The sequence below is a fragment of the Pituophis catenifer genome, unplaced genomic scaffold, assembly GCF_029215685.1.
Source record: "Pituophis catenifer annectens isolate HBS135680 unplaced genomic scaffold, rPitCat1.0.hap2 SCAF_1, whole genome shotgun sequence".
Classification (NCBI taxonomy): Eukaryota; Metazoa; Chordata; class Lepidosauria; order Squamata; family Colubridae; genus Pituophis; species Pituophis catenifer.
Genome location: NW_027256881.1, coordinates 47535468 through 47558745, shown reverse-complemented (window position 1 = coordinate 47558745; position 23278 = coordinate 47535468). Strand labels below are relative to the sequence as shown.

Below are 23278 nucleotides of genomic sequence, written 5' to 3'. Positions count from 1 at the left end.
CCCTGAAAAGTTTAAGGACTGATCTCTCAAAGCTACATTGTTAACCTAAACCAGCATTATTCATTCTTAACGCCCTTACGGCGCAACAGGAGAGATGAAGAAAAACAAAAACAAAAACCAGTCTGGGCACCTATATATATATATATAATATATATATATATATTAAAAAAGGCATTGAACATTGCTTAGTCCAGCATTTGTCAATGACCAAAGTGCCATTCATCTTGTGTCTTTCAAGAAATATAATGATGACTCCATATTGTGGGTAGATTTCTGTTGGAACTCATGCATATGATTTTTAAAAAATGCTATTGGCATCGGTTATGGACAGAGGGAAAATAATCGGACCTACAAGGTAAGTCTAAACCATAGGTGGCTTCTTATTAAAAGATCAGGCTTCAAAGTCACTGCTACTTAATGTTCTCAATCACAGCAATTTCTTCCGCTGCACAGTGAGGAGTCAAGCCATTCATATAAATGCTATCTGTCTTTGTGATGGCAGGCAAGAGATCTTTCTCGCTGGTGAGGTGGTTGACAGACAAGGTTCTTTTGCAAGGAGTCAGGTCTTGGCTGTGATTCACTGCCATTTCTGCAGAGAGCTTTCTTTTGATGGAGGTAGCCCGCTGGAATTTGTCATAGATCTCAACGCTCAGGCGCCTCCGGGTTTCTTTGAACTCTGCGGTAACATTGGCTGTCCACTCGGCTGCATGAGCTCTGAACTCTCCCACCTAAGGAATCAGGTGGGAAGAAGGAAAGAGAGAGAGTTAGCATTGCGTTGCATTTTTTATTTTTAAAAAAGGTGTATGTGGATACAGTTGCAAAGAAAAAAAATTGTGTTCAAAACCTGACAGCTACCCTTTCTAAGAGATCTTCTGTTCCTTGGCTATTTCCTTGGCTATTTAATTAATCTCTATTTTATTCCAATGCAAGGATTTAACCGCCTCCTTGCTCATCTAATAAAAAGGACACACAATGCAACATCTAAGATCTTTACCTCTAAAGCATTTCACATCTCTTTTTATAATGTTACATAGGCCATTGAGGTGAAATTGCTTTTAAAAATTAAAGCTTGACAGCTGAGACAATCCCAGCTGGACAGGAGAACTGAATTCCCAGCAATCCAGAGTGCATGTTATGTGTTGTTACCAGGGGAGATGCCATGGTTATTTATGGATACCCTGGCTTATGCATGTAATAATTCCTGTGAGAGGCAACATAGTCCTTTCTATATTTAGATGGAGAAGGCTTTTAAAAGAAAAATGTCAGCTGTCGCAGTTCTATTTTTAGGGCCAGTTCCAACTGAGGATTAATGCAAGTGACAGTTTTAGTCAAGTCAGCAGAACAATTGCCAGCTTCTCCTTCCACTGCAGTATAATATTATAATGTGAGACTTACAATACGCTAGAATAAGATACTTCTTGACATTAACATTTCCGAATCTGATGCATATGGGCTTAGAGGATGGATATGATGATATGAGACAAATATTTCTTTAAATTCAGTGACATTATGGGATGATTTTCATTATGACATTAACTCGGAAGGAAGAATCAGCAGAATCTAAAATATCCTCTACCCCCAAAGAAGAATTGATTGTGAAACCTTCTAAACCCAAAACTCCTAGGTAATACCCAGTTTCCCCCATCTTGCCAAGATAGAATTGTCTACTCAGCTCAAACCAGTCCTGAATAACTCCCCATAAATGTTTTGTGTGACACATGTGGGTATTTTTGCACATACAGGTAGCCCTTGCTTACTGACTGCCTCATTTAGCGACCATGCAACATTACCAACGTGTGAAAATACCAACTGGGTGTTATAATTGTCACATCTTGCAATCACATGATGGCCACTCACACACTTCACCACTGGCTTCCAACAAGCAGAATTAATGGAGCACACAGAAATAAAATTGTAAGTCACAGTCACACAATGTCTCACTTAATGACTGCAGTGATTCCTTTAATGACCAAAGGGAAATGACATCACAAGCCTGTTGCAGCCATGTGATTAGCTACCAAGTTGACAAACCTGTGGTAATTAAACGAGGACTACTTGTATTCACATGTGCAAATGTACACACACTGCATCCAAACGTTATATGCTAAAGCATGCCAAAACCAGCACAAAATAACTATTCATTGAAAATAATAAGGTAAAATAAGGTAATCCTTTTATCAAACAGATCCTTCTTTATATATATGAACTGTTCTCTTGCCCACTGAAGTGGTACCTTTTTTATCTATTTATATTTGCATGCTTTCGAACTGCCCGGTAGGCAGGAGCTGGGACAGGTAATGAGAGCTCACCCCAATTGCATGGCGCTCAGGTATCAAACTCAAACTGTCAGCTTTCTGGCTGACAAATTCAGTGCCTTTAATTGCTGAGCCAGTGTCCTCCTAACACTTACATATATACAACACAAAGTCTCCAAACATCCTGGTGGGAAAAAGAGCAAGCAAGAGCTCATCCCATTCCAATATTTTCATCCTTCTTTGTCCCCAAATCAAAGCTCATCTATCATTGCAGAGTTATCATTAATTAGTTTAATGAAAAGAAGGGCTAGGAGTGATAGATAGCAGTGTTTCAATATCTAAAAGGCTGCCACAAAGAGGAGGGGGGGGGTCTGAAAGAGAAAAATCCATTTAGGCAGGATATACGTCTTAACTACTGCAATTCTACCTAATAATGATAACTGTAAACTTTTCCATCCTTCCAACATTTCTTTAGTTTGACTAAGTAGTTTTTGATAGTTGTCTTCTTTAATGGTCGAGCATTTAGATGAAAGCCAAATTCCTAAGTATTTTAGTTTTTTGACTATCTGGATCCCTAGTTCTTCCTCTAACTGCGCTTTTTGATTCTTCGTCATATTTTTGTTGCCCAGTATTAAAAAGTACTTACATTGGAGCGTTAGCCAGCTTTCAAAGGAAACTCAAAACTTTATTTGTTTGATTTATAAAACACCTTGCCCAAGTAAGTTTATCAAAATGATTAAGTGCATAGTAAAAATATAATAATTTATGAAGCAAAGATAAGCAACTCGATCATATAAGAAAAGTTAAAAATTCTGTCCCTATCCCTATGGGTGGTATGTGTCTTTCTCAATCTTGGGTCCTCTGCTGGAGCCTGCCAGTTTGAGGGATCTGTGCAATATCTCAGCTGTTCCTAGTACTAAACTCTTCTGGTCAGAGAGCTCTGAAGTTGTTCCTTGAATCTGCTGAAATCTCTCCCAAATTAGGAGTCATAATCCGAAATACTACTACCACTACTGGAATCATTTTGGCCTTTACATTCCAGATCCTCTTTAGTTCCTCCTTCTCCAGTTTTTTATACTCCTTCCTGATAGTGCTGCCACTTGGCATCTGTACATCTACCACCACTGGTGTCTTCTGATCCTTGTCTTCTTGTATCCTACCTTGATGGCTGCCTGATTGGCCAGTATCTGCCTTTCCTGTCTGGAAATCCCACAAGATCTTAGCTCTTTTATTCTCCACAACCGTCTGTGGAATCCCTCACCTGAACCTGGGAGAGTGTAGTTTATAAACTGTGCAGATATTCTTGTACACAATGCCAATTACCTGGTTGTGCCTTTCAATGTATGTTGTTCCTACTGCATGTTACACCTTGCAACTACCTGTTGAACTGTCTCTGAGGCCTCTTTGCATAGTCTGCACCTTGGATCCTGTCTAGTGCAATCGACCCCAGCAAAATGGATCTGGTATATAGTGCCTGTTTTTGTGTTGCTATGATCTGTGCCTCAGGGCTGTCTTTTAACCCAGCCATTTCCAGCCACTGGTATGATTTTCCAATGTTAGGCACCTCAGCTACTTGTAATGCTTTTCTATTTACAGAATACAGAATAACAGAGTTAGAAGGGAACTTGGAAGTCTTCTAGAGCATATGCACTAAGAAAAATTCCTTGTGTGTCCAATCACACTTGGCCAATAAAAAATTCTATTCTATTCTAACCTCCTACACGAGCAGGAAATATTTCCACCATTTCAAACAAATGACTATCCAATTTCTTCTTAAAAACCTCCAGTGATGGCATCTACATCTGACCAATTAGCTCTCTAGATATGCATGAACAATTAAACTCTTCCAAAAGTAGCATCCAAATTATGATAAACTAATTATGACAAATTGTTTTAGCACAATGGGTCTCTTTAGTCTTGGTAATATTAATTTAGAAATGAAATTCTCCACAACTCTTTTAACGTTACCCTAGATGCATTTAAATAGAAACAATTCATAAACACTATATAAGTAATGTAGAATTAACGCAAAAAACAGTAAGATTGTTTTTGGAAGAGTGATTATGTATCAGATTGAGAATAGACCTATATATAGTAATATCATTCTTTTGCTGTATCAGAACACAGTTTATAATAATGATGATCCAGATAGATTCTCTGGACTCCCGATAATTCTGTGTCCTAAAATGCACTAAAAGGAAATGTTACATTTTCATAATGCAGCTCACTTTCCCATGGATTACTAAAGACAGAAGCTCAAAAGGTTACAAATGGAGAACTATGTAATTTTCAGACTGCCAGAGCATATAAGCAACAAACTATTGTAATTTAATTCTTCTTCCTATTATAAAATCTTTAGTGCCTGTTCAGCCTTCTTTTGTCCTTGAGGTATGACATTTTCTCAAGCTACACTCAATTTTAATCTTAATTTGTAGCCTGGCAGTAACTCAGTAACTAATGCTACATGATTGAAATACCCGTCCTTTATGTAACTGAAATTGCAACTCCAATAGTGTGCTTCAGAACCCCCTTTTTGTGTGTGTGTGTGTTTTGAATAGGAATAATATTGTTTGTGCCTGCACTTAACATACACATTAGTATTTCTGCATAATGAGTGCATTCCAGAATTGCATGAGGGAACTTTCTGCTCCTCTTCTCCCTCTTGTAGCTTTTATACTCTTAAAATGATTTGGCAGCTTAGAGAACCATCTGGAGCAGATTTTTAAAGTGTGCATGCAGAGGCAAACTGCCTCCTCTCAATTCAATTCATCAGCATAAACTGGTTTTGATTATTATAAACTGGATCTCCATTTGTGAACATATTCTGTCAATCACATTTTTGCTACTGTCTAAATTGCAGAAAAAAACGGCTCAAATATATATTTAATAAACAACCATTCCAAAGCACCTAGGAACCAATCTGCAAACTGCTAATTGTACAGAGAGCTGGTTTCAATGTAAGTGATATGCTTTAATGTACTGACTATTTCAAGTACTTTGACTATTGGAGATTCAGTATTGTTGGAGAGTAGGAATTTCCTTGTCAGGGTTCCAAGTAACACCCCCAATGAAAGAAGGCTCCGAGGCTTGAAGTTCCTCAAAGTTCCATTTTCTTAGAGATGTCATATTGGCACATCTGGGAAAACCCGAATCTGAAAGTTTCCAGATTTTCCCCACCCAAAGGAAAGTCCAAGTCCCTGCCCAGCACCCACATGTCCATCACATGGTCCAATCAAAGCACCGTCCCAACTGGAGATCAGGGATTCTACATTTTTTTTACTACTGGTTCTGTGGGCGTGGCTTATTTTGTGGGTGTGCCTTAATGGTCATGTGACAATTCTTTAGGATTTAGCAGAGGTACTGGTCTACCAGGCTTTTAACTGCTTGCAGAGCTGTACTGGTCTACTCATTTATTTTTGCAGGCACCGGTCTACTCATTTGTTTTTGGAGGCACCTGTCTACCACCACACTGCCTTTTAACACTGATCAGCTGTATGGCGGCCCTTTGAAGCCCGGTGGCAAGAGTTTAAAGAGTTTTTTTTCCTTCTAGCCAATCAGCTGGGACTCAGGAGGCAGCAATAGATTGGGGGTGGGGCCAAATAAAAGGTAAGAATAACAAGGAGGTGGGGGCAGGGAGGAGACAGAACCGGTTCGGTGACGTCATATCATTACCGCTACCGGCTCAGCGGAACCGGGCAGAACCGGGCGGAACCCACCACTGCTGGAGATGCCTCCCAATCACACCCCTCCAAGTGCAGGGCAGGATGACCTTGACCCCAGAGAAAGGAATATTATTATGACTATATATAGTCCCCAGCTCCATACAATCCCCCCTCCCAGTTTCCCACAGCACTAAATGTGGCAGGCCTGAAGGCCCAATGCAAAGGATGGCTTCCTGGCCTGACATTCCTATTGTTACAACACCTTTATAAAATAGTCTTCTCATGTGTACCTATACAACATATTCTCCACTGCCTTTTAAACGATTCTCTTGCTGTCACAATACAGGTAGGCCTTGACTTACAATAGTTCATTTAGTGACCATTCAAAGTTACAATGGCACTGAAAAAAATGACTTATGACCGCTTTTCACAATTACAACCATCGACCGTTGCAACATCCCCATGGTCACGTGATCAAAATTCAGATGCTTGGCATCTGGTTCATATTTATAACGGTTGCAGTGTGTCTCAGGGTCATGTCATCCCTTTTTGTAACCTTCTGTTAAGCCAAGTCAGTGGGGAAGCCAGCTTCACTGACCAACCGTGTTACTAACTTAACAACTGCAGTGATTCACTTAACAACTGTTGCAGGAAAGGTTGTACAAAGGGGCAAAACTCATTTAACAAAGGTTTCACTTAGCAACTGAAATTTTGGGCTCAATTGGTGTCGTAAGTCGAGGACTACCTATGCAATTAATAAAAAAAAAGGACAATGCCCTCTCTCCGAGACTTCCAGAAATTTCTAAAAACTTAGTGTTGCTTCCAGGCCTGGAGGTAATATATTATTGTATTTTTGGAGTCCTGTTTTGTTTAATTGGCATTGATTTTAAGATAATTTTTGCTGTTGTCTCTGAGTTTTTTTGTGTTTTATGGATTTTTAATTTGGGGGGTTCTGTACACTATCCATTGGAGTAGGGTGGCTATAACAAATCTAACAAATAGATAAATAAATAACAAACTAAACCTCATTAATATGTGATCTGAATAATAAGCATTAATAGACACATCATAGGTTAACAGCTCTATAGACAGAATGGAATGAGTAATAGATTTAGTATAAAACCAATGTTCCCTTGAAGTAAAGTTATTTTATTGTATATACGAGTCCACAGGATTAATGCAGATTATTTTTCATTTAGTTGTTCATTATACAGAATTATATATTCTTAAACCATACTTCCATAAGTGGAAAATTAAGTAAAATAACAAACAGGTAGGTTCAAACCATTTCAGTACTCCAATAACAGGGTGAATTATCAAAGGCTTGAGAAGACTTCAATATATTTTACTTTTTTTCTGTAATGTCTTAATGTTATCAGCAATCCATTGTCTGAAGTTCTGTAATTTTTTTTCTTGATGTTTTTTGTCAGTTGTTTAAAAGTAAAACTCCCCATTATCCTCCTGAGACTACCTCAAGCTAACTAGAAAGAGTAGTTGTGTCACATTAGTCAGGCAGAAGACTAGAATAGAGTGTGTGCTGTCTTTACTTTCCAGAATAACTTTTTTTGATATCTCAAAAATACTGCTGAGTGTGCTTCTATTTCAAAAACAGATGACTCAGATGGAGTCACTAGAAAGCAGGGTTCATGTGCAAATTTGATACTTGGCTAGCAAAGTTGTTCCACTCTTGTGTTGTAGAGGAATTTCTTTAAGCTGAAAATACAATATTCTTAGCAGCCTTTAATAAATTTCTGGTCTTTATTTCCTCCAATTCCCTGTTCCCAATGCATTTAATTGAAGCCAAATACCCCAGGAACCAAATTTAGGAAGCTCTATGGTTTATAATCCACCTAAATGAGTACGAAGTTTTATAATTATTGAAGCTCATTATGCTTTTGAAGCCAAAATCTCATAAACAATAGTATTCTTCTGATGTAAAATATCAAAAAATGATAATAACAATTTTATATAAAAAAGAAAAATATGTATCTATAGACCATAGCTATACTTTATATCAAACTACTCTTCTGAAATAGTCAGAATGAAGTTTGTTTGCTTGTTTTTTTAACTTTTAAATAAGCCGTGTTTCATATACTATTAAATGCATTGAAAAAGTTCTTTCGCCTTTCACCCTTTTTTTTGTATTACAGCAAAAATCTTACAATGTCTTTTTCCTTTCAAGCCCATTCCAATCAAGCACAAGGGTTTTACAGACAATAACTAGATAACCTGTACTCTGTTGTGTTATGACCACAGGTGGGCAAAAAAGCAGATCAGCAATCCAGGAAGAGCTAGTAACACTAGTAATCACTCACAACTTCCCCAAATTTCATTCCCTAGGGAGACATGGGTTGCAAATTTTGGACACATTCAATAAAATAAGATTATTTGAGGTACTTTGGTTCCAAATTATCATTTTATGATGCACCATTTTGCCCAGTTAAAGGTCATGACAACAAGTTTTAGTAGTGTTCAAATCCAACCTTTCTCCCCCTTAGTCATGAATTTGACCCTAGCTGATTTTGCTGATGCTGAGCTTGTTGATTGAAAAGCTGACAGCCTGGGTTTGAGACTCAAGTGTCAGGCAACAGGGTGAGCTCCCGTTACTTCCCCCAGCTCCTGTCCACTTAGCAGTTCATAAGCATGAAAATGTGAGTAGATAAATTGGTACCACTATGGTGGTAAGATAACAGCATTCTGTGCATCTTTGGTGTATAGCTATGCTGGCCACATGACCATGGAAATGTCTTTAGACAATGCTGGCTCCTTCGGCTAAGAAACGGAGATGAGCACCACACCCTAGAGTCAGAAATGATTGGACCAGGAAACCTTTACCTGAATCAGATTAAAATGGCCATTGTCAAAATTAGATAGCAGGGATGCCATTGGAGCTTAGTCTGACATCCCTTAAATATTTTTGTAACTCTATTTTACAAATCTTTGTGAAGATGGATTTAGTAGTAAAATAGGTGCCAGGAAGTAGCAATATTAATATCAAGATGCACTTGGTATTTCTTGGCTTCCCTTTCCTCCCACTATAGATTTAACCAACCCTCTTGTAAAATTCATCTCTCTATGAAATCAACTGGAAAATTCTCACTGATTATAGTGACTGATATCTGCACTGCCTGTGATAATAAAAATGAAAGATATCAAAATAATGGAACACCATTAAAACAAATAAAAAATTCCATCAATAAAACAAGTGGTAACCTCCCACCACCAATCCAAAACCTCTACACCAAAGACTACCCTAGATTAAAAAAACAACCACTTCTCCCTCCTAATAGAAGGATGACAAAAGAAAAGCTTGATCGCTCTTGACAGAAAATTCCAAGGTCTAGAAAAAGTAATTGAGAATGTCTTGCATTGCCTCTGGATATATCTTTGATGGTGGTGATAATCAAATGAAAAGACCTTTTCAACATCTTAAAGTCTGGGCAGACTGATAAGGAAGAATATCATTTTTAGATGGCCTAATTTCAAGCCATATAGAACTTTACAAATTATAATAGCATTTTTTTTATTTTTGCAAAGGAAAGATTGGCAATGAAGGGACTCATATATTTGTTGCAACCAGTCAATAATTTGGCTAGGACACTCTGGACCCATTGAAATTTCTGAACAATTTTGAAAGATAGACCCAAATAAATCAATACTGCAATCCAAATGGAGTATGTGTCAGTATTTTTATTATAAGATTGAAAATATGTTTCAGTTTTTCTTAAAATAGCCTGCAAAACCTATCAGTTGGCAAAATAGTATCTCGGGAGAGCATTTCTCTTATACAATTCAAGCATAGTACAATTATTGTCTAAGAGTTACCTGCAGAGAGAGAGAGAGAGAGAGAGAGAGAGAGAGAGAGAGAGAGAGAGAGAGAGAGAGAGAGAGAGAGAGACAGACAGACAGACAGACAGACAGAGACAGAGAGAGAGAGAGACAGAGAGGGAGGGAGAGAGGGAGGGAGGGAGTGGGAGAGAGAGAGAGAGAAAAGGAGGGAAGGGGGAGAGAGGGGGGGGAGAGAGGGAGGGAGGGAGAGAGAGAAAGAGGGAGAGGGAGAGGGAGGGAGGAAGAAACTACTGTCAACCACTAACTATAATTATCATCTGGACCAGAAATCTCTTTCATAATTAATCAAAATACTGATTTGTGAGTTAGATTCATATCAACTGTTATTTTACAATTGATATATGTACATGTTCCTCAATAAATAAAGCAGAAACAAGCTGTGAACTTTACAGAAATAGCATGATTGTTGGAATGACTTATTTCCACCTGTACAATTACATATTTTAGCTATTTATTCAAAAAATATTTAATACTATTTAGCTATAATGCAATACTGATGTCTATCATATGCTCTCTATATCTAGAAGTGTAGAAGATTCACGCAAATACTATCCAGGTTAGTATTTTTAAAAAATATAATTTATATGAATTAAAACTAGATCTAATTTAGTGGCTGACTTTCAGTTGAACCCATAGGTCCATTTCTGAGGCTAATTACTTCACAATATTACAAAATGAAGTTCAGAATGAAGTATAAGGATTGCAAACAAAACTAGTTTTCAAGGTAAAGAAACATTCAAGTGCTTCTGATATTTAAACTCATCCTAAATCATAAACTTTGATAATTTTCCTATTCAATATATGCTAAGTAAGTAGTAACCAAAGATTTTGAGGAATTCATTTGCTATGTGAAACTCCCTGATCCAGAGGTATGAACTCATGGTACAGAGAGAAGATGATTTTGCCACTCATAGCACATTTTGCCAAGCCATTCTCTTGATCAAATTTTAAAGCTTTTGATTTTCACAGGTCAAGGACTTCACCTTTACAATTGTTTCTGCATATGTAACACTATTGCAGGGTGCAGAGCTCACTGATCAGTTAAGAGAGTTCCAAATGTGATCAAGGTATTTATACAGATTTTTAAAAAAATACTTATAAAGAAAAAGATGCTAGACCCCAGAAGCAACTCTCAGCATGATGAAAGCAGCAGATGAAAGCCAGCTGAGTGACTTTGGGCCAGTCATTCTGTCTCAATCCAGCCCACTCACAATGTTGTTATTGTGCAGAAAATAGGAGGAGGAACATGTGTTGGACATGTTCGCCGCCTTGAGTTATTCATAAAAATACTAAAGGTGGGGTACAAATAAAATAAAAATAAATAAAATAAACCCCTGTGGAGGTTGCTGGTAGGGCCCAAAGTTTCATATTAGAAAGTATAGAAAACAGATTTTAAAAAGAAAACAGTGCATAATTTAATTCCCAGACTATGGGACCATGCCAGGAAGGAAGATAGAAAAAAGAACAAATGAATGGAGTTCATTGTGAGGCTAGATCCTTCACCAACAGTGTACAACTTGTCTGATGAACTACTAAAATAATTCATCTATATTGAAGTAACATGTTCTGTACAGAACAGAACTAGCCCAGTGTAATGCTGCCCCCACAGCTGCTTTGGAAGGGAAATATAGGAAAACCCCACATGAAACCCCAGCAGGGACAAGTTGATTAGTGAAATGGCTCTGCTATTTTTAACATTCCTTCATCTATTATTCTTTGCTTTGGTTTAATTTTTATACTTTTTAATGTATTTGTTAACCAATTTGTTAATTTGTTGTATGCCGTTCAGAGCCACTTGTTGGTATAAATTGGCTGAATGAATGAATGAATGAATGAATGACCCCTGTAATTTGATGCTGTAAAAACCACAGTCCATATTCTTTTGTATTGTCAGCTCTACAGAGACATTGATTACTCTCTTTTATTTAAATTTCTGGGGCACACTGATAACTTTTATTTGCTGTTAAGCAACCAAAATAAATCTATTTCTCTAAAAATAGCAACATTTTGTAACATTATGTGTATGCTTCACCCACAAATGGTTGCCAACAGTTATTGATGTTAGAGGATAATTTTGCTTTGTTTATTTTACAGAGTATAAAATGACCAAAAATAGTTTATGTTCTTTTCTGTATAGCCACTCAGATTCACTTCTATCTGGATTCCACATGGGCAGGGTCTGGTGTAATGATTGGGATATTATGTAGGGCTATTTTTGGCTAGTTTCTCTGAGTAAATGGCAGAAACATTATTTGCATTTTTTATATTGCACTAAATCAGGGTTCCTCAAACTACAGACCCTGGGCTGGATACGTGCAACAAGCATTTGTGTTGCTGCAGAGAGTCTCCCCCTTTCGGGTCTTTTTGTGTGGATCGGAGGGGGCAGAAATTCTGACTTGGGGTCTGCTTCAGCCTCCTGGTGCGGGGCTTTGGGTGAAGGCTGGAGGGAAGTGCCGCTGATGGCAAAGAGCCGGAGGGCCTTGTTCCAGTAGGACTGTATCATGGCCTGGAACTGGCTGACCATCTCAGCCCGCTGAGCTCCAAGTGTCAGGACCTGGCCTTGCACTCCCTCAGGTCTTCCCTCTGCTTGGAACGTCTATGCTTGTAGTCCTCAGTGAGATGCTTCTGCTGAGCTTCCTTCTCAGTCAGATCCAATTTGAACTGAGCCAACTGTTTTGCCAACTCTTTCTCATGGTGGCTGCTTAGCTCCAACAACAGCTTCCTGTTGGGGCCCTAAGGAGCCCAGCCGGGCAGCAAGGAGGGGCTGGGAAGGGAGGGTAGAGGCCGGCGAGGCACCCCTTGATGTGAGTGACATCAAGTTGGCCATACCCATCCAGTCACATGACCACCTAGCCACGCTCACCCAGCCAGTCATTAAGCAGATCGTATTAGTGGTCCACGGGATTTAAAATTAGGAATTTAGTGATCCCTGAGGTCTGAAAGGTTGGTGACCCCTGCTCTAGGATACCCTCAGTTACCTGCTGGCAGGATCTTTGGATAGCTAGAGGAAAGTCGTTTCCTAGATCCAAGAGGTTAATTGCTCCTTGACCAGAGGATGATACTGGTGTCCTTAAAAGAAGTCACAGCCTTCTTTAAAGGGGACTATTAATTAGTACCTGGTCTTTTTTTAAAATGAAGATGGTTCAGAATCAACTACAAATCACTCTAGAGATAATGATTAACTAGATCCATACTAGACATCATTGGTTGCTTTGATTGCTGACTTTTGGTATGTCTATCCTAGTCTTGTACAACTTCTCATCAACCTCGGTATCATCCTGGACTGTCTGCTGTGGTTAGAGATTGGGAGTAGTAGTTCTACTTCTATCTTGGTAGATAGCAATAGCAATAGCACTTAGATTTATATACCACTTCACAGTGCTTTACATCCCTCTCTAAGTGGTTTTACAGAGTCAGCATATTGCCCCTAACAATTTGGGTCCTCATTTTACCCATCTCAGAAGGATGGAAGGCTGAGTCAATCTTGAGACTGGTGGGATTTGAACTGCCAAATTGCAGGCAGCCGGCAGTCAGCAGAAGAAGCCTGCAGTACTGCATTCTCACCACTGCGCCACCATGGTTCCAGTCAGTAGTGATAGGGGAGGAGAAATCAGCTTAGTGGTTTTGCTTGGATTGGAGGGAGGTCAGACAATTGGAAGTACTGTTTTTCAGTGGTGGTGCCAGAAAGATCTCTGGTTGCAGCTAGAGCTATACTTATCTTGGACACCTTCCAGAAGATTTTGAACATCCAACCTTTCCAAATGCCATTTGGGTCATGATTCTCTTTGTTTGGTTTTATGGGTTTTCATTTTTTTTTTAACTTTGGTATTTTTGTTTATTCTACTGGTAAGCTATTCATTGTTTGTTGGGTTGCAGTGAAGTAAAAAACTGAATAAATAATAATAAATATTGATACAACTAATACTGATGAAATATAAATGTCCAATCTAGGCTATTTATGAGAATAGCAAGGGGCAAAAGTCATTAAAATATTATAGTATTAATAACATATTTGCAAATTCCTTGGAAGATCCTTACCTCTTCCTTGGTCTTTTTGGATATAACTCTTAGCCAATCGCCAATCATGCTCAAGACAGCAGCAAAATATGCAAGACCCACCAGAATCCAGAACCACACAACTGGTTTGTAAAAGTCAAAATATTCAATATCTGATCCCCCTAAAAAGAAATCAAATAAATATAGATTTGCATTGGATATCTGTTTCCTGTCCATTATACTTCTTTACTATTTATTAAAAGTTATTAACTTCACAGAACAACACAGGTAAGACCAAAGTCAACTCAATATTAAATTAACAGATAGCATTATATTCCAAGCAGTTTAGAACTTTAATACAATTTCAGTGGTAAAGATAACTTGTTCTTAAATCAAACAGTTTTTTGAACATAATACTAAATTGTGATTTGGTATACCATGAATGTATATTCTCCATTTCAGAAGCAACTGATTCTGCTTTGAAACTGAGCACTTTCTCCATTAAACTGATAAAGTCTTACTCAGAAGGATCTGCCCTTCTATAATAGCAAGGATCAACCTATGATCATACCTCCTATTTTTAATGTTCATGGAAAATCAACCTCCTAAGTCATATTAACAATCCATGTTCTTACCCAGTTTCCCCCATAAACTTCATTCAAACAAGCACCTAGCAAATCAGCAGTGCCAAAAACTAATGACACTGATAAAAGGAGATATGTGACTTTTCTAACAGCTCCCTCCAATCAGCTAGCTCCAACCACCAGTTCTAGTAGCAATATAGAAACACAGCAACCTTCCTCTTTCCAAACCTTCAATTTTTATTTTATTTATGTACTTGCATTGACAGAGTCTTCAAAGACTGGGAATTAACAGTAATTCTGCCAAATTTTAAGAAAGGAAGGGGAAGAGCTGCCATCAAGTTATTGGCAAAACAAACTGGTTAACATAGCAAGATTTACAATAGGCCTTCAAACTAAAAGTTGATAGACTCGTTTCTCATGGAAACAATTCCCACTGATGAGAGGAAAGACACAAAATATGCCAAAGGATTGTACTGAGCCATTAGTTTTAGAGATATACAAGCCACGGGTTGTACTTTATGTTGCTTTTACTGATTTTAATGTCTACATTTCTTGGGAGAAAACTAAAACCTGTATCAATTAAATGTTGATTGCTTGCTCTTAGCTCTAAGAGCATGTGAATAGTGTAGCTAGGGAAGACTGCAATGGATAGTTTTCCTATCTAAATATTAAATACAGTCTACTAAATACTAGAGTGAATAAAACTCCATGAATCATCAAATCATCAATGGACAGAGATACAATTAAGAGATAAAAGCAAGAAAAATGACGTAAGGATGGTATCATCATCATCATTTTATGATTTATGGATTTGAAGATTAAAAAAGTTAAAGAGGAAGGGAAAAGTATTAAGATGGAAATTACTCAATAGAAAGAAAGGTGGAGGACATCTGGGTTTTCTTTCTTTTTTACTTTCATTTTTCTCACTTTTAATCTTTTTCTAATTTTTCTTTTTCTTTTTAATCTTTTACTGTATTGAAAACTCTAATAAAATATTGAAGAAGTAGTATACAATTATTGAAGAAGAAGAAGAATTGAGACTCTGAAAAGAGTGCAGAGAAGAGCAACAAAGATGATTAGGGACCTGGAAGCTAAAACCTATGATGAATGGTTGTGACCATCATCTTCAGTCCTTGGATCAGTGTTTCTCTACCTTTATTTTAAGATATGTGCATTTGAAGTCGAAGGCCACACATTTTAAAGTTGCTCAGGTTGAGAAACATTGCCTTGGATAAAAAGAAAACTATTTTGTATGCTGCTCAGAACACAGAAAAGAATTCAGAAAGTATTTGTCCTTCCACAGCAGGGGAACCAGTTATATTCTAGCTGTGATTAAACTTTCTAACATCATATTTGGCACAATATTTGGAACCTATAATAGGTATAACCCTGCTGTCTACTGAGATGGTGGCTTACTGTGATAGATTATGGTAGAATTTCCTTAAATATAGTAGGTAAGAATCCCATCTGCACTACAGACCATGGCATAAATAAGGTGAAGGCAGGAAATAAATATTTTGGGGCCTGCAAGCACACAAAGCTTCCTGGGCTCCCGTTGCTTAGAGTATTCAACAATTCTGACCATGTGGGATAGGACTACAATATCTGGCTGCTGAAATACCTGATGTGACATAGCTCAGATGTGATCTGCACAAGATAGTTTTTTGGGGGTAGGCAATGGAATATGAGGTTGTGTGGAAGGGAGTAATTTGAGTTGACTTACGAAGTGAGCTTGATACCCTTGGCTGCTGCTGGAAAAAGGGACTGTGTGGCCATCCCTTTTTCCTCGTTTTCCCCAATTACTGCAGTCTAGAAGTGGAGCTTAATATCTGAGTCCTCTCATCATTGAGAGGCCTCATCTAAGAAGGGGCCAAGCGAGTTCAGCTCCTGCCTTGATCATTTATTCTTGCAACTCAGTGTTTTTCTCTCTGAAATTATTAAGGTTGACAGAAGGAAGGTTTCTGTTTCTTTTTTTAATAACAGAATTGGAAGGTACCTTGGAGGTCTTCTAGTCCAACCCCCTGCTCAGGCAGGAAACCATATACCACTTCAGACAAATGTTCTTCAATCTCTTCTTAAAAATTTCCAGAGTTGGAGTATCCATAACTTCTGGAAGCAAGTTGTTCCACTGATTAATTGTTCTAACTGTCAGGAAATTTCTCCTTAATTCTAGGTTGCTTCTCTCCTTGATCAGTTTCCATCTGTTTCTTGTCCTGCCTTCAGATACTTTGGAGAATAGGTCCCTCTTTAATAATCATTTACTCTCTCTCGCTCTTTATCATTCTAGCTTTTTCCCCACTAAGTGTTTTAGAAATTTAGTGTTTAATTCACAAAGTACTCAAGGTCTACTATATTTTAATTTTATTGTAATTTGTTTACCTTTTTTCTTTCCTTGCATCCTGAAACTTTTGTTATCTAAGTAACACTGGCAAACTATTACTAAAATATAAAGTTGATTATTTTCTGCATTGCATTTATGATTGCTGCCTGTTTCTGCATCTCCCTACTATGTCATCTAGCATTAAAGCAACTGACTCCAATGATTGAAGCACAAAATACAGGTACTCCTCAAATTATAACTGATTTCTTAGTGACTGTTCAGAGTTAAGATGGACCACTAAAAGGTACTCACAGTTCCAATCCAGTTCCAAAGTTCTTATGGATGCTCACCCACCCCCCATAGTCATCAGATCGCATTTCAGGTGCTCAGCAGCCAGGCCTCATTTGCAGTCATTTGCAGCATCCTGCAATCACATGACCATGATTTTTTTTTGCCAAAACCCAGTTAACTTCCAGTTTTCAACAAAAATGTCTGATAGCATTTTTGCTAATAGATAGGTTTGCTTAATGACCACAGCAGAAAAAGGTCATAAGACTGAGTCTGTCACATGATGATCCACTTTGCAATCACCACAACTGACAACCATAATGAGCAGGTTCCACTAAGGACATAAGATGAGGACTACCTGTATTTTTGGCATTTCATGGCAACTTGAGGTAAAAGCTCTCATGCATGTTTAATAGTACTTTCAATTACAAGTTAAGCAATTTCATTCATTCCAGTGAATTAGTGAAATTGCTGAAATCTTCCTCTTAATATTCCAGGCCACTGCTCTAGTCCTCAGCCAGTGGGCAATCCGATCATCAGCACCAACATATTAAACCTAAGAAGCAGTCTACTGATACTAATTATGGATGTATTTAAATCTGGCAGGGCATAAATGCTGCAATAAATAAATGGCAGAAGCATTATAAACAGAATGCATCAGACTTTCAAATAAAATCTTGGAAATGCAAGCAAAACATTTAGTCTGCTACCAACAGTAGCCAAAACCTGCTTGGCAACCTGATCCTATATTTAGAGGTGATTGTACTGTTTTCCAGCAAGGCACCAGATTCAAAGATCATTTAAATTAAACATTGATTTCCACTCAGGGCCGGATTTTCCTATAGGCTAACTAGGCTTCAGCCTAGGGCCTCAAGATCAAGAGGGGGCCTCAAGATAAAGAGGGGCCTACATTCAAATTGTTAGCAAAATTAAAATTACACTTTCACTATAGGTGAAAGGGCCTCATAAGTGGAATAGCCTAGGGCCTCTTTTCATCTAAATCCGGCCCTGTTTCCACTTCACACTTCTGTTCATCTAGGGAACAATCAGAGACTGAAATTCACAGACTGAAAGATATCATAGAGATATGGTAGATAAAACTTTTTATTTGAGTTAATTCAGATTACTATTTTCTTCTACTTTCTGTCATCTGCCATAACTTGCTATGTAGAGGGGGGGGGGGGCAAGAGGTTTGTAGAGAGTAGAGATGAGCCAAAGGGGAAAGGGTGACAGGGTTGTCAGAAACCAAAGGTATGAAAGCCAGCTTGTTCTAGTCTTCAAGGCCGCGGGGCCTGGAAAAGGAATGTGAATTGCACCAAGTGGGAATAAACATCTGAGCGGTTCCCAAAACACCTATATGGCACACCATTGGATGAAGACAAACCTGTCAAGGGAGGAAGGCTGGGGAGAAGGGGAAAATCTGTAACTCTTTGTGAGGGAACATTAATTCTAGTCTGCTTCTGCTGCAACCACTAATCCTTAGTAAAAGAGCCTATCACTTCAAATGGAATTGAGGGACTTTCTTTCCTAGGGAGATAGCTGGGACCACTTTCTCCCTTTAGCCATGCATTGAATGTTTCTTTCTTCCATGAAAAGACAGGATATATATACACCAGCAATTCAAGTTATACTTTATTTTTCTCTCACATGCACATTAAAAATTGCTGAGATTTTTGTCACTCTAATGTGCTTAAAATTTTGCTGTTGTTTTTAATTACACAGAAGATTGAAGGCTAAACATTGTCTATTTTCTTCCTTTCTCTTTTTAAAGCACTTGGGAATTTGAAATACAGTATTGGAAGTTATTATTTGACCTCAGTGGTTTTGTCTAGGTAATTCTGTCAGGTTCATGATAACTAATATTTTCTAAGATAGAACCTTTCTTCCCTGGAACAGCCTGGGTAAGCAACAGGAAGCAACCTGTTAGTTGGTTTAGAAGGATGAAGAGACAGAAGCAAAGATCCCTGTCAATATCCTAGCCTAGAAATTAAAAACGGGGTAGGGTGTTTGGCCTGCCTGGAGACATGAGTAAGAGAAGGAGCTTGCTGTGAGAAACCATCTCTAAGCATGTTGGGCTCCAAGTCGCACCTTCTGACATTTAGGCTATCCTACCTTCTCTACTTAGGAATGTGTTCTTCTTAAATTCTATTTCCTTCCTTCTTTCCTTGTTCTTTCCCTCCCTCCCATCCATCCATCCATCCATCCTTCTATTTCGAAAGATGGCAAGGCACAGCAAAAAGAAGAAAAAACATTTAATAGCACAGATGCACAGAACCTATACTAATAACTGTGATTTTCTTTATAGTAGTGAAAACTATAAAAACAGGGAGAGCTGCAGGGACAAATCATTATATTAATGTACAATAATAGAGACTACTAATCTACTTGGTGTTCCAGTTTCAGTTAAGTGGCCTTTGGTACATACTGTTCTTACTATAAACATAACCAGGATATATTTTAGTGCATAAAAACAAGACAAAAATATTAATGTTCTAGCTCTGAAAAAGACACCAGTTTTAAAGCAAGTCCATGTCCCTATAATAGATATTAATGTCTATGACAGTCACTGAACTTTCACTACATGGGGCTCCCCTTGAAAAGCACCCGGAAGCTCCAACTGGTCCAGAATGCCGCCGCGTGGGTGGTTATGGGCGCAACTCATTGTGCCCACGTGACACCCCTCCTGCGTGAGCTGCACTGGCTTCCAGTGGTCTTCCGGGTGCAATTCAAGGTGTTGGTTACCACCTTTAAAGCGCTCCATGGCATTGGACCTGGATACCTTCGAGACCGTCTTCTGCTATCAGTAGCCTCCCACCGGCCAGTTCGCTCCCACAGAGAGGGTCTCCTCAGGGTGCCATCGGCCAAATTATGTCGGCTGACGATACCCAGGGGGAGGGCCTTCTCTGTGGGAGCCCCTGCCCTTTGGAATGAACTGCCCCCAGAAATTTGTAAAATCTCTGATCTCCGTGTATTTCGCTGTGCCCTCAAAACCTTGTTGTTCCGCCAGGCTGGGCTATCAATGTAAAGATTTTAATTGGTTTTTAAATATGGGATTTTAAATTTGGGGGTTTTAAAATTGAGCCTATCATTTAATAATTTTAATAATTTTAAATTTTGTCTGTCTTTGTGTTTTTAATCAGGCTGTACACCGCCCTGAGTCCTTCGGGAGAAGGGCGGTATAGAAATAAAATTAATAAAATAAATTAATAAAAATAAACTTTTAAAAATAGATATGGATCCCAGTGTATATCTGACACCTTTATACATAGGAAAAACTAAACATTCAGGCTAGAAAAAAATATGTTAGTGATGCCATTTTCATCTTACAAACTAAACGTATTATATGCAAATATGAATATAAAATATAACAGCACAACATATCCATCCATACAAATACTGGCTTTTATGACATATTCCATATATATATTAATGATAAGGCATGATTATGAGCCTGATTCTCAATCTTATATCCTTTCTTTGCCTGTTGTAACTAGCTTATAGTGCAACAACGTTCTCTTTTGCAAATTGATTGATTATGTGCCATTTTATATAATATGTAGTAGCATGAAAATAAATCTGCATAAATAAGATAAGATAGGAAAACTGAAGAAGCAATGTAGATAGATCTATACTATGCATAGTATGGATCTATCTATGCACAGTGGTATTTACAAGAGTGTTACACTACCATGCAGATGTGATACAGTCTTATAAAACACAAATTATATAGAGATCCTAATTTCACCTGAATATTTAATAGAATCAAATAAAGCAATTTAGCTTAGTTTCCAGCTGTCAATGTCTCCTAAGAGATCTTAGGAATGAGAGCAATGAAACTCATAAGATTTAGGACTTTTCAAGATATTGCTCATTTTTTATACTTGGATATTGACCTGTATCATCATTCGGGCAATCTCATACAAAAGCACCTAAAAATGTGATGATACCTTATTTTACCATTTTAAAGTTAGTTAATTAATGAATTGAATGGTATTCTTTCTCATGGGAAATGTATGGTAAAATATGTAGTAAACTTGAAGCAAAACTTTAAAGGTTTTTGAATGGAGCAAGCATATTGCATTCAAAAGGTCTCTACTTCAATTCTAACAGGGAGACCTAGATAAAACACCAGACTGGCATGCTGGAAAAAATACTGCTAGATCAATATTGATGGCTGTGCTTGCAACGATATACACTGAGAAGGCATTTATGTACATAATAAAGGTATATGGTTTATTTTTCCACATAGAACTTGGTAAAATATTACCTGCAACATAATCACCAAATCCAATTGTTGTTAAGGTGATAACTACAAAATAAATTGCGTCTAATGTATTCCAGCCTTCTATGTGCTTGAAAATGACTGCTGGAAGAGCAACAAACAGAACACAGCCAAACAGTATGAATATTATTGTTGATATTATGCGGATCTTTGTCTGACTCACATTCCATTTCTGTGATGGGAGGAAAGAATAAACATAGGGGATGGAAGAAGAGAGAGAAAGAGAGGGGAAAAGAATCCATTATTAGTAATAAGTAATATTATTTCACGCATGTATATGTAGGTATGCATTTATAAAATGTGTAAATCTTTCTACTAAAACCCAGGTGACATCGTCTGCAAAGTTTTAAATGAAAATAGATGACTAAACAGTTCTAACAGTGTAATCAAAGGGTGACAGAATAAATCAAAGCCATTGCAAAATCACAAGGTTAAAAAAAGGTTTTTCAATATTTGTCTGTAAAGTATTTATAGCAGATATACAGTGGGTCTCTAGGAATATTTCCCAGTAATCACTATCAAACCCACCAAGCATATATGGAATTGTTTATGATGAAAACGAAATAGATGGGTAACCCTTCATACAAGCATTGATCATTAAATTTGTCTGCTCCCATGGATATTTATCTAGGAGAATGTAATTGCTATCAATGGGATTCGATGCCAAGTAACTGTCCATGAAATTGCAACCATGTGCAATGAATAAACAGGAGCAGAGGGAAGCTAAATTTCAAATTTATTCTCATTCCCTTTCAAGTATAGAAACTTCAGGATTCATCATGTCAACCAACTTCTGCAAATACAGTAGGTAGAAGAGGGAAAGGAAAAAAAACAGCGTAAGGTGAATAGGTGGTGCAAATAACATTTAAATGAATATTTATTGGATGCATTTCACTACAAATTGTTTATACCAAGAATAATCTACCTTTCTTCAATAATTCCACCTGCAATAGCTATTCACAGCATGAAGCCAACCTACCACAGTTATAGTTACCAAATTTTATATACAGTTATTCAAGAAAGGGATTCTTCCAATAAAAAGTAGGAAATTCTCTTAAGAAGAAAATGATATGATAACAAAAATACCAAATTACAGTGTATGTCATACAAAATGTTCATACTTTTTTCATGATGTCAAGTGTTAGATTGGTTAGATAAAATACTCTAATCTGATTTCAATACATTTTGTATTCAAGCAATTTATTTCCATTGATAATTCCTGACCTGAATATCAGTAACAGAATTTCCTTCAAAGTCATTATAACATAGAAGATGGTATCTTAGGGCTGGAAGGGACCTTGGAGGTCTACTAGTCCAACCCCCTACTCAAAGCAAACAACCTTATACCATCCTGTCAAATCGCTGTACAAAAATCGCTGTTTTTGAAAATTTCCCATGATGGAGCATCCACAACTCCGGGAGGTAAGTTATTCCATTCATTTAACTGTTCTCCCTGTCAGGAAAAAAATCTCCTTATTTCTAGGCTGCATCTCTAACAAGCTTCCACCCATTACTTGTTTTACTGAACTGTTGATAATTTATTTAGTAAAATGTCATACATTTGAAATAGGATATTAAATACAAGTAAAAAAGCTGAAAGGGGTTTCTGCCCCTATTGGAAGACCTGGAAAAGGGTTCTGTACCTGTAAAATGTAGGAACAGGACACTCTTTCAAATACAGCAAACATTTGCCAAAAGATATTTTGAGGGAAATTCCATCAACTCTCTACCTGATTAAGAGAATGACATTGTGCCCACAGCACAAAATTCTGTCTCATAGATTTAAGCTACCTTCATAACATACTCTTTAGGATCTCTTAATATTATTATAATTGGTGTAGGTTCAATAATAATAGCACTTAGACTTATATACCATTCCATAGTGCTTTATGGCACTCTCTGAGCAATTTACAATATAAACATTATTTGCATATTGCCCCAACAATCTGGATCCTCATTTTACCAAACTCTGAAGAATGGAAGACTGAATCAATGTTGATCGAACTCCTGGCTGTGGGCAGAGTTAGCCTTCGATACTGCAT

General features: G+C 37.6%; 1 protein-coding gene across 1 annotated transcript in view; it reads right to left on the bottom strand.

The window, feature by feature from the left end:
• Nucleotides 1-410: 410 nt before the first annotated feature.
• KCNK2 (potassium two pore domain channel subfamily K member 2) overlaps nt 411-23278 on the bottom strand; it is a 71246-nt gene continuing 48378 nt past the window's right edge. The window contains exons 5-7 of the mRNA XM_070948998.1: nt 21222-21408; nt 13805-13944; nt 411-728 (exon numbers count right to left, since the gene is read on the bottom strand). Coding sequence (XP_070805099.1) covers nt 411-728; nt 13805-13944; nt 21222-21408 — 645 coding nt within the window. The remainder of the gene's footprint in view (nt 729-13804; nt 13945-21221; nt 21409-23278) is intronic.